The sequence below is a fragment of the Colletes latitarsis genome, chromosome 3, assembly GCF_051014445.1.
Source record: "Colletes latitarsis isolate SP2378_abdomen chromosome 3, iyColLati1, whole genome shotgun sequence".
In the NCBI taxonomy this organism is placed as follows: domain Eukaryota; kingdom Metazoa; phylum Arthropoda; class Insecta; order Hymenoptera; family Colletidae; genus Colletes; species Colletes latitarsis.
The window spans coordinates 37,483,061-37,496,704 of NC_135136.1; the positions used below are offsets into that span (position 1 = coordinate 37,483,061).

General features: G+C 35.7%; 2 protein-coding genes across 10 annotated transcripts; one reads left to right on the forward strand and one right to left on the reverse strand.

The window, feature by feature from the left end:
* The first annotated feature begins 492 nt into the window (after positions 1 to 492).
* Positions 493 to 13,044, forward strand: Papi (tudor and KH domain containing protein papi). 3 transcript variants are annotated; one of them, XR_013079440.1, is made up of 9 exons: positions 496 to 1,050; positions 1,120 to 1,528; positions 1,620 to 1,832; positions 1,921 to 2,084; positions 2,177 to 2,397; positions 9,198 to 9,381; positions 9,479 to 9,790; positions 10,201 to 10,957; positions 10,989 to 13,043. XR_013079440.1 is itself a non-coding variant. In XM_076762377.1 (8 exons), the coding sequence occupies exons 1-8, from the start codon at positions 955 to 957 to the stop codon at positions 10,453 to 10,455; spliced, it is 1,848 nt and encodes a 615-aa protein (XP_076618492.1). In that variant the 5' UTR covers positions 493 to 954; the 3' UTR covers positions 10,456 to 13,044. The 3 variants fall into 3 exon arrangements, 2 of the variants coding, with proteins under 2 accessions (XP_076618492.1, XP_076618490.1); XM_076762377.1 differs by having other exon boundaries at positions 493 to 1,050; positions 1,927 to 2,084; positions 10,201 to 13,044; XM_076762375.1 differs by having other exon boundaries at positions 10,201 to 13,043.
* Positions 2,558 to 8,850, reverse strand: LOC143340439 (TD and POZ domain-containing protein 2). Of its 7 annotated transcripts, XM_076762379.1 has the most exons (7): positions 8,083 to 8,561; positions 7,871 to 8,048; positions 4,538 to 4,745; positions 4,078 to 4,376; positions 3,773 to 3,997; positions 3,102 to 3,249; positions 2,558 to 3,018 (listed from the first exon to the last, which is right to left on the reverse strand). In XM_076762379.1, the coding sequence occupies exons 3-7, from the start codon at positions 4,713 to 4,715 to the stop codon at positions 2,750 to 2,752; spliced, it is 1,119 nt and encodes a 372-aa protein (XP_076618494.1). In that variant the 5' UTR covers positions 4,716 to 4,745; positions 7,871 to 8,048; positions 8,083 to 8,561; the 3' UTR covers positions 2,558 to 2,749. The 7 variants fall into 7 exon arrangements, with proteins under 7 accessions (XP_076618494.1, XP_076618497.1, XP_076618498.1 ...); XM_076762382.1 differs by lacking the exons at positions 7,871 to 8,048; positions 8,083 to 8,561 and adding an exon at positions 8,773 to 8,850; XM_076762383.1 differs by having other exon boundaries at positions 4,078 to 4,280; positions 7,871 to 8,577.
* Positions 13,045 to 13,644: the final 600 nt, after the last annotated feature.

Here is a 13,644-nt window from a genome sequence, read left to right on the forward strand (position 1 = left end):
AAGAACGTATATTACACTCCATTTTAGAAAATAGCGGGAAAACGATTAACTGCTTACTGCATCAATTGAAGGAACAGCTAGTGAAAATATACGTCCATTTGTTCATTTTAAGTAGTAAATAATAATCCACTAAGAAGAAAGTGAGTTATTTACTACAAATTACATCATATTGATCATAATACTACGATAAAATGAAGTTCGAACATATGTATGAAACTACGTCTGTACGTACATACGTACTACGTCTTTTTTCCAGGGAACTATTCAGTTCTAAATACTTACTGGGGGTATAATTCTTATCAATCATTTTAACCATTTACATTGACTAAATTTTTACTTTTGAAAGAAATACGCTTTATCTATGTTAAAAGAAGATTATTCCTTAATTCGTACTACATAAACGATACTTTCAAATCAATTGTCATGATCTAAACTTGGTAACTACGTCATGGCCTCTTTAGAAGTATTGCCAATATAATAAATAAGATTAATATGATTTACAGTTATGCTTAATTTGTGTTATATTGTACCTTCATTTAATTATACAATAATCATAGATTGAGTATAAATCAGATGTATATAAATAATTTATATCCGCGGTATATAAACATGCAGGTTTCATATTGTTTGAAAATTTAGAATTCCATGGTTGGTAATAATACGGTTTTTAAAATACGATTGCCGATCTAAACTACAAGAGCCTACAATATTTGCAGAAGTATAGAATAGTAAAAGTAACTAAATATTTTCTTGAACAATATTTTCTTGAGTTTGTACTAATATTTTATAGTACATACTTTTCTATTTTGTATCATACATATTTTTACAAGAGGTTTGAGGTTATGAAATGTTGCATTCGCAACTCTAAAGCATATTATACACTCAAGTTTGAGTTAATTTATGCGGAAATAAAGGATAGAAACAAATAACATATTTTAAACATTAGAAAGTAAAATGAAGTGGATGCCACGACAATTTACGTTACCAGTCTTACTTGGTGTGTCTTTAACTGGTGTTGGCATTGCTTTAATATATGTATTGTATAAACAGGTGAGACTGAAAGATTTATTAATTTATATTAATCGATATTTTGTATTAACTATTTTTTTAATTAAATAGGATGAAGAGGCTGCAAGCTCTAGAAGAAATCACATAGAAAGTACGAAACGAATTAGCATAGAATACAAAGTACCTAGGCAATTTGTACCTCTTGTTATTGGAAGAGGTGGTTGTATGATAAAAGATGTGGAACGTAAAACAGGAACATACATACATTTTAAGGAAGATAATATTGATTGTCCTGATCGTATTTGCATCATAAGAGGAACCTATGAGAGTACACATTTTGCTGAAGAAATGATAAAATCCATAATTGCAAATCAGCCTATAATTGAAACATATGAAATGTATATACCTCACAAAACATGTAGAAGGATAATAGGAAGAGGTGGTGAAGTTATAAATCAAATACAAGCAACTTCTAGTGCAAAACTTATTATTGAAAGTAATAATGCTTCCTATAATTCAAGTATGTTAATTTTATATGCTAATTAAAAGTATTTTGCTCCTTTCGATATAATTTTTGTAAAAGTTTAATAACCGGTACTAGCATTTGACAGATGGTGACAGAAGGGTTATAATAAAAGGAACAGCTGAACAAATTGCTGCAGCCTTATTGCAAATTGAGGAAAAAGTCCGTGAAGAGACACAAGCTCGTACAAAATTGGAAGCTTCTACTGCAGCAAGATTGCCTAGAGGCAAATTGTCTCCACGCAATACTGCAGTTAATGCTACTGAACATTTACAATCCACAGAACTCCCAGCTTTGCAAGGTCTGTGAAACAAACTACTGAAATAAAATGTTTATTTATAAAATTATAAATGTCACCATTTTAAATATTTAAACATTATTAATTCCAGTTACAGATGGTACAATGGAGATATATGTATCTGCAATGGAAAGTCCTAGTCAATTCTGGGTTCAAGTGGTTGGTTCTGGAACTACAGCTTTAGACAATTTAGTACTTGATATGACTGTATATTACAATGAAAACGAAAATCGCGAATTACATGCCTTAAGAAATGTATGTATATATTAGCTATATTATATAATTATAGAAAATAACATATGAAAGAGGAAGATTTTTATATTGATATTTGCATTGTTCTGTTGCAGGTAACACTTGGCCAAATAGTTGCGGCGAAATTTAGTTTCGACGAACAGTGGTATCGAGCTGAAGTTATTTCTGCACCCGAAGGCGAGCAATGCGAAGTTTATTTTGTGGACTACGGGGATCATGAAGTAGTTCAACTTGACTCTGTACTGGAGCTTCGTACAGATTTCCTAAGCCTACGATTACAAGCAATAGAGTGTTCATTGGCCAACATTAAACCACGGTAAGTTTAATCCAAATTAATGCTAATGTAACTATTTTCAAAGCATCGTAAATTTTTTTCGACTGTACGGCTGCGCTTTAGTTATTGGGACAGAGATTATGAAAACACTGAAGAAATAAATATACGCGTATTCGGATATTTTAATAAAGAAAGCGATGAATTTTATTGTAAAACAATATTTACTTGCATAAATTTTGATAACCGAACATTACGGAAACGTAGCTTTTTCTATTAAATTTATCTATTGAAATAAAATATAACATTTATAATGAAACTCTTGGTAAAATTATTACGTACAGGTTTTTTCTTTGAAAAATATAAAATTATTAATTATTGTTCATCGGAAAAAACATTAATTGCTTAATTCACTGTCATCCATATTACTCGATCTTGAACTACCAATATTAGCTTCACAAACTTCATTGAACAATTCTGGATTTACATGTTCCATCATTTTCCAAGCTAAGCTCTTATTTAGTACAGTTATATTCTCTTCACAGTATGCTAAACTTGCTCTTTTAAGCGACAAACAGCCAAATTCATCCGCAACTAAAAGTCTGCTTGCTATATTTTCTGGAGTTATTGTTTCAATAAGATTCCTCTCACAAAGTTCCTTCAATCCTAGAACACAATTAAAAATAACTTTTGCAACGGGCATTATACTTTTACCGAATCAAATTACTCAATTTCATAAAGTACAATACCATGTAAACAGAAACGTTCTGCCAGAGATAAAAGTTGTGGAGCTAAATTATCCAAATTATCAATATGGTCACTATATATATATCGTAATAATTCTTCTGTCACTTCTTTAGAAAGGTCTAACAAGTCTAAAGAAAACATGTAGTGTTCCTGAAATATTTTTTATACACGATATTAGCATAAATTTATATATTGCAAAATTTATTATAGAATCACCACTCACTCATGGAACCAATAAAATAAATTCATAAAAGTGTTATCTACGTTCCTACAATTAATCGTAGCTTTAATGTAAAAAACCATGCAGGTCAAACTTTTAAAAATTACATTAATGTATGGAATATGAGTGGAAACACAACTGCGTATCTACGAATCCGCGTAACTTGAGACCGTGTAACTCAAGGACTCACTATGTATCAAATACATTAAAAAAGAAACAAGAACACGTTTAATGTGGCAAACACATTACGTTTGTTTTTATGGAATTTGTCTCACAAATCCAATTATAATAAACCAGAAGCAATGTTAGTATCAAGGTTTCAGCAAACATTATTGTGGATCTATCAATTGAATTAGCCTTTGTATATAGATTAATTATTCAAACATTTTCTACAACGGGTAGAGATTAACGTTTGTTATGTGGTCTCAAACACTCATTTTTTCTGTTGATCACCTTTACTTCCTGTGGGTCTCGTGCATCCGACATTTTATCTTCCGCGGTATCCGTTTTCGAGTCATTCTTCGACGACGATTCAGTCAAAGGTGAAATCATTTCGGCTAGAATATTACTACGTGCAGCTAATATACTGCTATGGACTGGAATTTCTGTATTAGTTAAACCCCCACACATTAATTTAGTATCAGCTCCGCATGGATGCTTCAGTAATCTGGCCATATCCTGAAAAATATAATTTTTCATTTTTCATTTATGTTTTGTAATTTAATTCTCTGGATTTACGTAAATTTCGAAACATTTGCCTGCGATAAGTTGTGCTTTTCGCTATCACACTGGATTATTTGTATCTTGACCATTAACAGAACCTCGCCGTTCTTCTTTAAATGCCTGTCGACTATCGACAAGTCCCTGTACCCCAAGGAAATAATATCCGTGCATGATTTAAGTTCGAGTATTGTCCTGCTAACGTGACAATACTCCCAGTGTTTAACGTCAGCATTGAAAACTGCAAATTGAAATCGTATCTTCGCTTGTTCCGCTTCGTCTACTGTGCAGTGCAACATGTTCAGGCACAATACCACGGGATTTATAATTCTTTTACCTATTACCAAACAGTTTGAAAAAAAAAGAACAAGAAACATTTTCTCGTTTAATAAAGCTGATTTTATTTGGAATGAGAGAGAATGTGATGAACCTTCGATCGGTAGGATGAGTTAACGTGGTCGTAACGACGATTTTATGATTAACAATTGCCTTGCTTACCGTCAGGATTCTTCCAAAATCTGATGGATAGATTCCATACGCTATGAATACCATTCACGTTCATGTCAAATGACGGACTATCGATCAAGCTTCTCTTTGAAACAGATTTCTTGTAATTTGGAATGGGCCATGTATATTTGAAGACTATGTCCGAGACTGTCGGAACAAGTAGTTCCATTTTGAAACAATTTTACGCGAACGAAAAGTCCTATATCAAACAAGAATCGAGATGTTTTTATTTGCAGTATAAACGCTACGTTTTATTCTTAATCGTGTCGTAGCATAATTTATCTCTCGCCATACATACAGAGTGTTCGGCCACACCTGGGAAAAATTGTAATGGGAGATTCTAGAGGCCAAAATAGGACGAAAATCAAGAATACCAATTTATTGATGGAGGCTTCGTTAAAAAGTTATTAACGTTTAAAGTTCCGTCCGTACTGATTTTTTTTCTTGAAACTGGTTAGGATTTCGAGGGTATGTGTGTTCACCAAAAATGATTGTAATTGACCCCCGGAACAAAAAATAATTTTTTCAGAATGATTTAAAATTTTTTGATTTCGCCGAAAAATTTAGGCACCTACCCCCCCTGTCGATTTTTCTTAAAAATTCCTTTTTCATTTTTAATAATTTTGTTTGACGCTCTATAGAAAAGTTGTCTAATACTTTTTTGTAGGTACCCATGAGCTCTACTTCAGAAAAAAGTTTCATTGAAATATATTCACAATTGTAGGAGTTATGGCTGTCTGAAAATTGGATCATTTTTATGGGGTTTTTCCCATTTTGCGGGGTCAAGGACCAACTTTTCGAATATTTTTGCAATTTGTACATATTCTCCACCAAAATACGCGTAGTTTGCTTTTTTAAACATTAAAATCGTCCAATCCGTTCAGAAGTTATGACGTTTTAAAGATTCGCATGAAATTTTCGGGCAACGTTTCTGGCCTCAGATCAGACTTTTTGTAAGGAATTTTTTTCTCGAAAATTCGTAGGATTTCGGGGGTATGTTTAATGACCGAAAGTGATTGTAATCGAAGCCTGCAACTGAAAATAATTTTTTTAGTATGATTTGAAGTTTTTTAATTTCGTCTAAAAATTTCACACCTACTCAAATTTTTTCCTCGAAAGTGGGTAGGATTTCGGGGGTATGTCCATTAACCAAAAATGATCGTAATTGACCCCCACAATTAAAAATAATTTTTTCAGAATGATTTGAAATTTTTAAATTTAATTTTTTAATAATTTTTTAACGAAGAAATTGGTATTCTTGATTTTCGTCTTATTTTGGTCTTTAGAATCTTCCATTAAAATTTTTCCCAAGGTTGGCCGAACACCTTGTATATCTTCAGTGCCATTTTAGCGATTTTCTCACAATTTCTCTGTCCAGAAACACGTCAACTCCCATGGTGCAGTATAATTACAGTGTATAGTCGCGATAAAGCTTTGAGGAAGTGCGCAAAACGGTTTGCCGTTGTTAAACTCTCGCATTCCGCATGCACGGGCAAAGTTTACGATATAAATTACAAGTTCAACGGTTAGAACGATTTGTATATGGCGAAGTGCCAGTTTTCGATCTCGGTTTGTCTTTATTTAACTGGAATTTCTTGACAGTGTATAATCATGTTTTGCCTTTACTACTTGAAAAAGAAATCTGGATGAACGCATAGATCGAACGAAGAAGCAAACGCGCTCTGTTTTTTTAAAACGGAATCCCTCGGAGATTTTGAAAAGGACGCTCGATTCTAATTTTATCGAAGCGTTGCTCGCTAGAACTAACGCGTATCGATGCCCGATCGAACCTGACGATGGCGCAAAAATTGAATTATCCACGAAATGTCGTGAATGTTCAGAATTCGAATAGATTCCTCGACGGAGAACAGTCGAATGCGAATTTAATCAATCTGACCGAATACCAGGCTCGCATCGCGTGCTGTGGAACAGCTAATCATTGGTGCAACCTCGAAGTAATGCACACACGATGGTTTTCGAGTTGGAATTACCACCGCTGATGCCTACGGTCTTCGGTTACACGCGACACGACTGCTTTTGAGGGCAAACCCAAGGAGTACCTCGTTGCCAGAAACCCGCAAACCACTTCGAAACACTATTTCTGTTTCAGTCGATCTTTCGTATTTCAATCAGCTTCGATCTTTTTCGAATCGGAACGAAATTTCGTAATAGAATGTAATTTTCGTATCTCCATCGATTCAATTTCAATAATTTCATCAATTATCATTACCTACAGTTTACACGCTGCAACTGAGATTCATAAAACTACGTTAAAATAGAAATAGGACAAGTTGGGTTCTTGTCTTGTTAGAAGACATTATTGGCAACCCCTCATTTTCTCACTCTTCCTGGCTTCTTCCGCTTTTCTTCGCGTCACGAGAACCATCCATTTAAAAACAACATATTTCTTGTTCGCGATAAGAAGAACACGACTATAATGAGGAGAATTTACGATTTGTACGAACGTTCTTTTGCACGGAACCACGCTCAAATTGCAGGGACCGATGAAAATGAACTGCAGGGCATTAGGCGTGTCTGGCTAGCCAATTTGATAAAGAAGAAAATTGCATTAAACGTTGATATTTCAACGACGCCTGGAAGACCTAATAAATTCACGTCGTCTGAAAAATTTTAATCGCTTTTGCGTTCCTTGTTAGCGTCGTCGTTTCTACGAGCGAATTTTCAGTTCAACGAAATGAAAGTTTCTTCTTGCGTTATTTTGTCGTGTACGAAGTCGCGTAAATAAATATAATTGTGAAACGTTTGCAGTCACGACGCGAGGAATGTTAGTATTTTCACTTCTTAAATACACTTAGCGGTACTATGCAATTGCGTTGAATTAATTTAATACCTTAGTCCATTGGAATTGTCGAAGGAGCTCTACGAAGCTTCGTCACGACTAAACGAACCTATGAAAATTGTTTGCAGCAATAAAGCGCAACCGGCAATTTAAGAGAGAATTAACAAATTGGGTAATCGCGTTACACGATCCTGAATTGAAGATAGCAACGTTCTCGAAGGCCATCTCTGTCTCGAGTGCTGGTACATTTCGACGTTCGTATATCTGTTTTATATTTTTTGCGTATTACAATTTACGATATTGAATTTTAGTAGCACGCAGCTCTATTTAGGAACTCGATTTTCTATTTCGTGTCCCCCGTACGAAATTATGCGATCTCGGGACAAATTTCTCAAGTAACAAACGCAAAGCTCCGCTTGGCAACAGTAGAAAGCCCCGACAACTCGTTCCTCTGTCGAAAAGCTACTTGACACTGTTTCGTTTTCAAAAAACTAAACACACGGTGTCGCGAAATAAATACGTACTTGTGTAAAAGTAACACGCACGCTAATTACGACGTTCATTAAAACGTCGAGCGTGATTTCATGCCAGCGGAGAGTCGCTAGTTCACATTTCCACTTTGTGTTCACTTTTTTGAGATACCGAAATATCGTGTACGGAACAAAGAAAACGGAGAACAGGTCAATATCCACTAGTTTTGGTCTCGGTAGTTACATTTCACGTTAAACGTAAAAACGTTCATTTTTACTCATCTCTGATCGTTACGATAATAATGTTACTTTATCGCGTTATCACTGTACACGTTGCTGTTTCCCTTCGTCTTTTGTAACGAAATTGAGGATATTGTTCACCACGAGGCTCGCGAAACGACTGAGACCCTCTGACCATTAACCGAGGGTCTACGTTCATCGTCCACTTCATCTTCTCGCACGTGTACACTTGCGTTGTGCCGTTTATAAATGGAACAAGACGTCCCGAAAGTGCTTAAGCCTAGCTAAACGGGGGTGCTTCACGCACTTGGTCTTTGTACCGTGCCACGGTGGCCCCACCACCCTCAAATTCAACTTGAATCCACGGCTGCGAAACAGGGTTAATGGTAATTGCATAAAGAATCGCGGTTACATAAAACTCGCGGCTAACAGAGACGGGAATAAGGTAAATTAAAAATACAACGAGAGGTAACTGAACTTTTGTTGCAGCGGTTCTCAAGACTTTTGATTACGTTCTTTTGTTCAAACTTCCTCCGTATGAAAACAGAGAAACATTTTTCTGAGACAAAGAAAGCAAAATAGCATCTTGAGTAATACGAATATGGCTATCGTGCGAACCCAAAGTTTACACGTAACATTGTGTTATTGCACAAACGTTTGCATACTCTGTTTCTATTCTTGCTCGTCTGGTACAAAATTAGTACGAGGAAAATTACCGAAACTGTTCGTTCCTCAAAGATGCAACTATTGTATTCCCATTCGATTATACAACATTTCGTTTTGTCTAACAAACTTCGTTCACACGTCTTTTTATACCGGTCTTTTCTGCTGCTGTAAACAAGATACGTTAAAAAAGAAATGGTAATTTGAAATACCGCGTGTATATTTAGTGAGACACGCCGGATTTCTAGTAATGCTAATACGTTAAGTTGTCGAGGCGAAATAGCATTTCTGGCCGTACGATTCTCTTTTTGTTGCCAATTGACCGACATATTTATCGCGCTACGCGTAACATCGCAATTCGCGGCCTTACACTTGCCAATAACGGCTGAGAATATTGTTGTTCTGTCTAACATTAATGTTTTCATGCGAGTAACAAATATTAAAGACTCAAATATTTGCATCTGTCGTTTTGTTACAGGGATGGTGAGTGGAGCACGGAAGCCTGCGACAGATTCGCAGAACTCATCTCGTTAGCTCAGTGGAAACTCCTCGTAGCTAAAGTTAAAGGCTACAAAGAACGGGCTATCGGCTATGGAAGATCTCGACGCGAAGGCACGCCAATTCCTTGCGTCGATATTTTCGACAAAAACGATAACCACAAGGTACGACTATACGCAACGTTTGCAAGAATAAACCCAGGAAGAGTTAAGCTACATCGTCTCGCGATAATTCGACTAATGCAGTATCCCTCTTCTTTAGGATATTAATGTCGCCCACCAGTTGATAAACGAAGGCTTCGCGGAGCCAGAGGAAGCACTTTCGTCGGCTGCTTCTTCAACATTGTCGCTATCAACGCGAAGCCACGACGCCACGAGTACTTCGAGACCCGCGTCTGTTTCTCCATTGGCAAAACGGGTTCTAAGCCCGGAAACATCGACGCAGAATCTGAGCGTCACCGAGTTCGATTCCAGTGGGCTGGATCTTACTACGATTTCGGAGACGTCGCTTGCATCGATCACGGATCCGAATCAGTCCCGCGACATCGAGGAAATCGACCTGGTATCGCCGGAGGTGAGTACGCTGCTGCAACTTAAAGAATTTACTCGCTTTACAGGTTCAGGATAATTGAATTTTGTTCGCCTTTTCTGGAAGTATTTTCTGGTCCGAACGCGTGTCGATTTCAAAATGCGATCAAATTGCGTTCCTTCAGGAAGGAGAGGATATAGGAACACGCTCTAATATTAGGTTCGGCTGTTACCACTTCGAGGGGTAGTTGATTTCCATACTGTCGAAAGTTCTTGCCTTCCGGTATCTAATCACTAACGAGACGTCCTTTCAAGAGAAACGGTTGAAATAGGAAAATAAGATCGGGAGGTTGAAAGTGGCGAATCATTCGGGGAGCACGCTCGGTTGCGGTTAACCGTTAAATCAGCAGACACGTCGCGATCGTGTTAGCAGTTTTTGTTATCGATTTCTTCCAGAAACCCGCTGGTCAGATCGAGGAAATCGATCTCACGACACCCAGGAAGGACGAAACGAGTCGTTTTATCGAGAACGAGAAGAAAGTACAGTTTCGCGAGGAAGGCGGCGGCGACTCTTTGCGGAACGGAAACAGCAGCAATCAGTATAACAGATCCCGTAATTCTAACTTGCAAATAAACAAGTCGTCGCGAATACTACCAGCCGGCTACGAAAGCGATATCTCCAGCGATTCCGACGACTTAGAGTTGGGGTAAAGCCACTGTCTTCGAGCATTCTCTATTTTCTGCGATACTCCGTTTAGCCTCGACACCGATCGGAAGTATTTGCATCTATCCGTAAACGAAACATGCGTACATGGTCGATTTAAATGATTCTGTCCAAACCACGCCATATGCATTTAAATAATAATATCGCGCGTTAGCGTCGGGATGTTTCGTCCAAGTGCCTTATGTCAAAAGAAGTTAATATAGCCTTTTAACCAATTGATTATTTTTTTATATAACTTATACTTTATAATATAGGATTATCTGTGTAATACGTATAGTAGCTTGTTCTGATTTCCAGTTGACATAGTACGCTTTTGCTCAATCTAGTTTTACCAATCGGAAGACGCATACATTTTGTACACGCTTCTTATTATGGGCAGAATAGTTTAAACTGTGTTAAAATTAACTAATTATCGAATTCTAAAAAATAGAATTAAGCATTTAATGCATACGTATGGTAGAATAAACAATTTCCAGACCTTAAAAAAAAGTTTGTTTCGTATTTGGAAAAAGAAATGAAGTTTGCGTGGACAAATACTTCCGAACAACAGTATTCGTAGAGATATCACTTCAGCAAGTAGTATCGAAAGTCTTTCTTCGATCGAAATAACACGACAGTTGTTACGGTTTTAAAAGAATTTTTAGTTAGTTGCTCTTCGTGAATAATAATTCAAACTTTCGCGTAACTATATTTAAAAGCGACCGATAAGAGAAATATAGAAATTAATATTTATTTTCCATTATGAAAAGTATTTGCCCTTTCTTTTGCGACATCGTTTGAATCTTATCGCGGATCAATTTTGAATAAAGCTACACGAAAATTTGATCCCGCTCGAATGAAGTATCGTGAAATAGTAAATAAACAACGCTTGTAATAATTATCCATCACATAAGTAATTTTGATCGATTTCTATTCCGTCTGCCATAGATTTTATATACCGAGTACGGAAAAGTGATAATAGTTGTCTTCCGTTGATAGTGGAGGTACAAAAAAACAGCATCTCGAAAGACACTCGAAAATGCTAATCGAAATAATTAGAGCTTATTTGAGCAGCTTTTAAAAACACGTTTCTTGCCTCATTTGAATAGGTTCTTTAATTATTTTGGGGCAGTGTGTTTTAAATAAATGCAACACTTACACCTTAGTCCTTTAAATGGAACGATATTCTCGATTTTACATTAGTAGTCATCTCATCCCGGTTTAGATTTATCTCGATTATCCAAACAGATTTTTTTTAGTTGAGATACGAAGAAAATGCAATGTCCAAGATGTTGCTTTGATTTTTTTAGTTTATTCGATAGTAACGATATCATTGACGTTTCTTTTAGTTGAGGTTTCGAACACCCAAAAATCGGAATTTAAAACAGAGTAATGACTGACTAAATGTAAACAAAAGCATTTAATTAATTTGTAAACTTAATATTTACACTGAATGCCTGTAAGTGAAGTTATTATAGTTTTCACGTTTATAAAAGATTGTGTCAGTAAAAAAACTACTCTGCAAAAGAAGAGTAAAATTTTTTAGATAATAGTGTTCGGATAATGGAGATATTAGTATACAAAATACAATGAACCCCGATACTCTTACGTTCTTCCAAGTAATCAGGTAGCGCCATTGTCGAATTATGCATTATTTCCTTCGAAACATGTACGCTTGTAAAGTATGCTCAACATTAGGGACACAAAGAACCATGTGTTTTAAACAGCTTAATCATCACTTGTACAGTGTCCAGGGAAAAGATTGCAAGTATTAAGTTTTAAACGTTAGAAACAAAATAATATAGATGTATATTTCTATAAAAAAATTGTACGATGCTCGACTGTAACTACTCAGTGAAAAGAAAAACAAAGAAGTGATTATTCCACAACAGATTATTGAGATTTATCATTAGTTTTTATTTCTGTTTTTATGATACTTAATTTCATATTTACAGTTACAAAACTCGTAAATATTATTTGTTATATTCTGATTAAAAAGAAAGTATCATTTTTATGTAACTGTCAACATGAAGGGTTTCAATAAAAATATGTACAATCAATGTTCATAAATCTAGTGTTAATTAGCAATTACGTTGTTTGTTAAAACACTCCCAGTGGCTAGTATTAGATCCGATTTAAATTCAAAAGCATCGTAGAGGCTTCGTAGTTCTGTAGGTAGGGTTGGGCAAAATTTGAATTTAAATAGAAACGAAGTTACTTAGAATAAAAATTAGAATTTGGACTACGTTGGTTATACAGGGTGTTCAGCCACCCCTGGGAAAAATTTTAATGGGAGATTCTAGAGGCCAAAATAAGACAAAAATCAAGAATATCAATTTCTTCGTTAAAAAGTTATTAAAAAATTAAATTTAAAAGTTTCAAATCGTTCTAAAAAAATTATTTTTAGTTGCAGGGGTCAATTACAATCATTTTTTGTGAATACACATACCCTCGAAATCCTACGCACTTTCGAGAAAAAAATTCTTTACCGAAAATATATTGTCTGGCCGGAAATGTTTCTATAACTTTTTAACGATGCCTCAATCAACAAATTAGTATCCTTGATTTTCGTCTTATTTTAGCCTCTAGAACCTCCCATTAACCCCTTAACGCTCATGCCCGAGTCTGACTGCTTTGAAAAACGATATTTGTTTAATTTAACAGTTTAAGGGATAACACTACTTGTTTTCCTTCAAATTATACGAAAGAATACAGAAAACTGATCATTCTTGGAAAAATATGAGCGTTAAGGGGTTAAAATTTTTCCCAGGGCTGGCTGGACGCCCTGTATAGTTGTTATTCAATTAAAATTTTGCCCCTCTTTGTTCGTAGGTACTTTCCGTAAATCGTTTCATCTTTTACGCGATAACGCAACATGTAATCCTTTCGGTGCTACGAAATTTTGAATAAATTGCTACCCGTTGCTTCTATTCGAACGTAATTTCACCTTCTTTGCTCTAGGGGTTAAGCGTTCCATCGATCGATGTTCTCGTTGCGGGGAACGCCCATCCGCGTTCGGCGAATATATTGAATAAACGCGACTACAATATTCTTACACACGTCGCGTGGTAAAATGTTAAACCTCAGCACCGGAAGGGTTACAAAGGGTCTCGTATCTGATCGACAAATAAATTGTACACGAACAGAAATAAGATTCTTTGCGAATAAATTTAACATTCGACTAGTCTACGATTAAC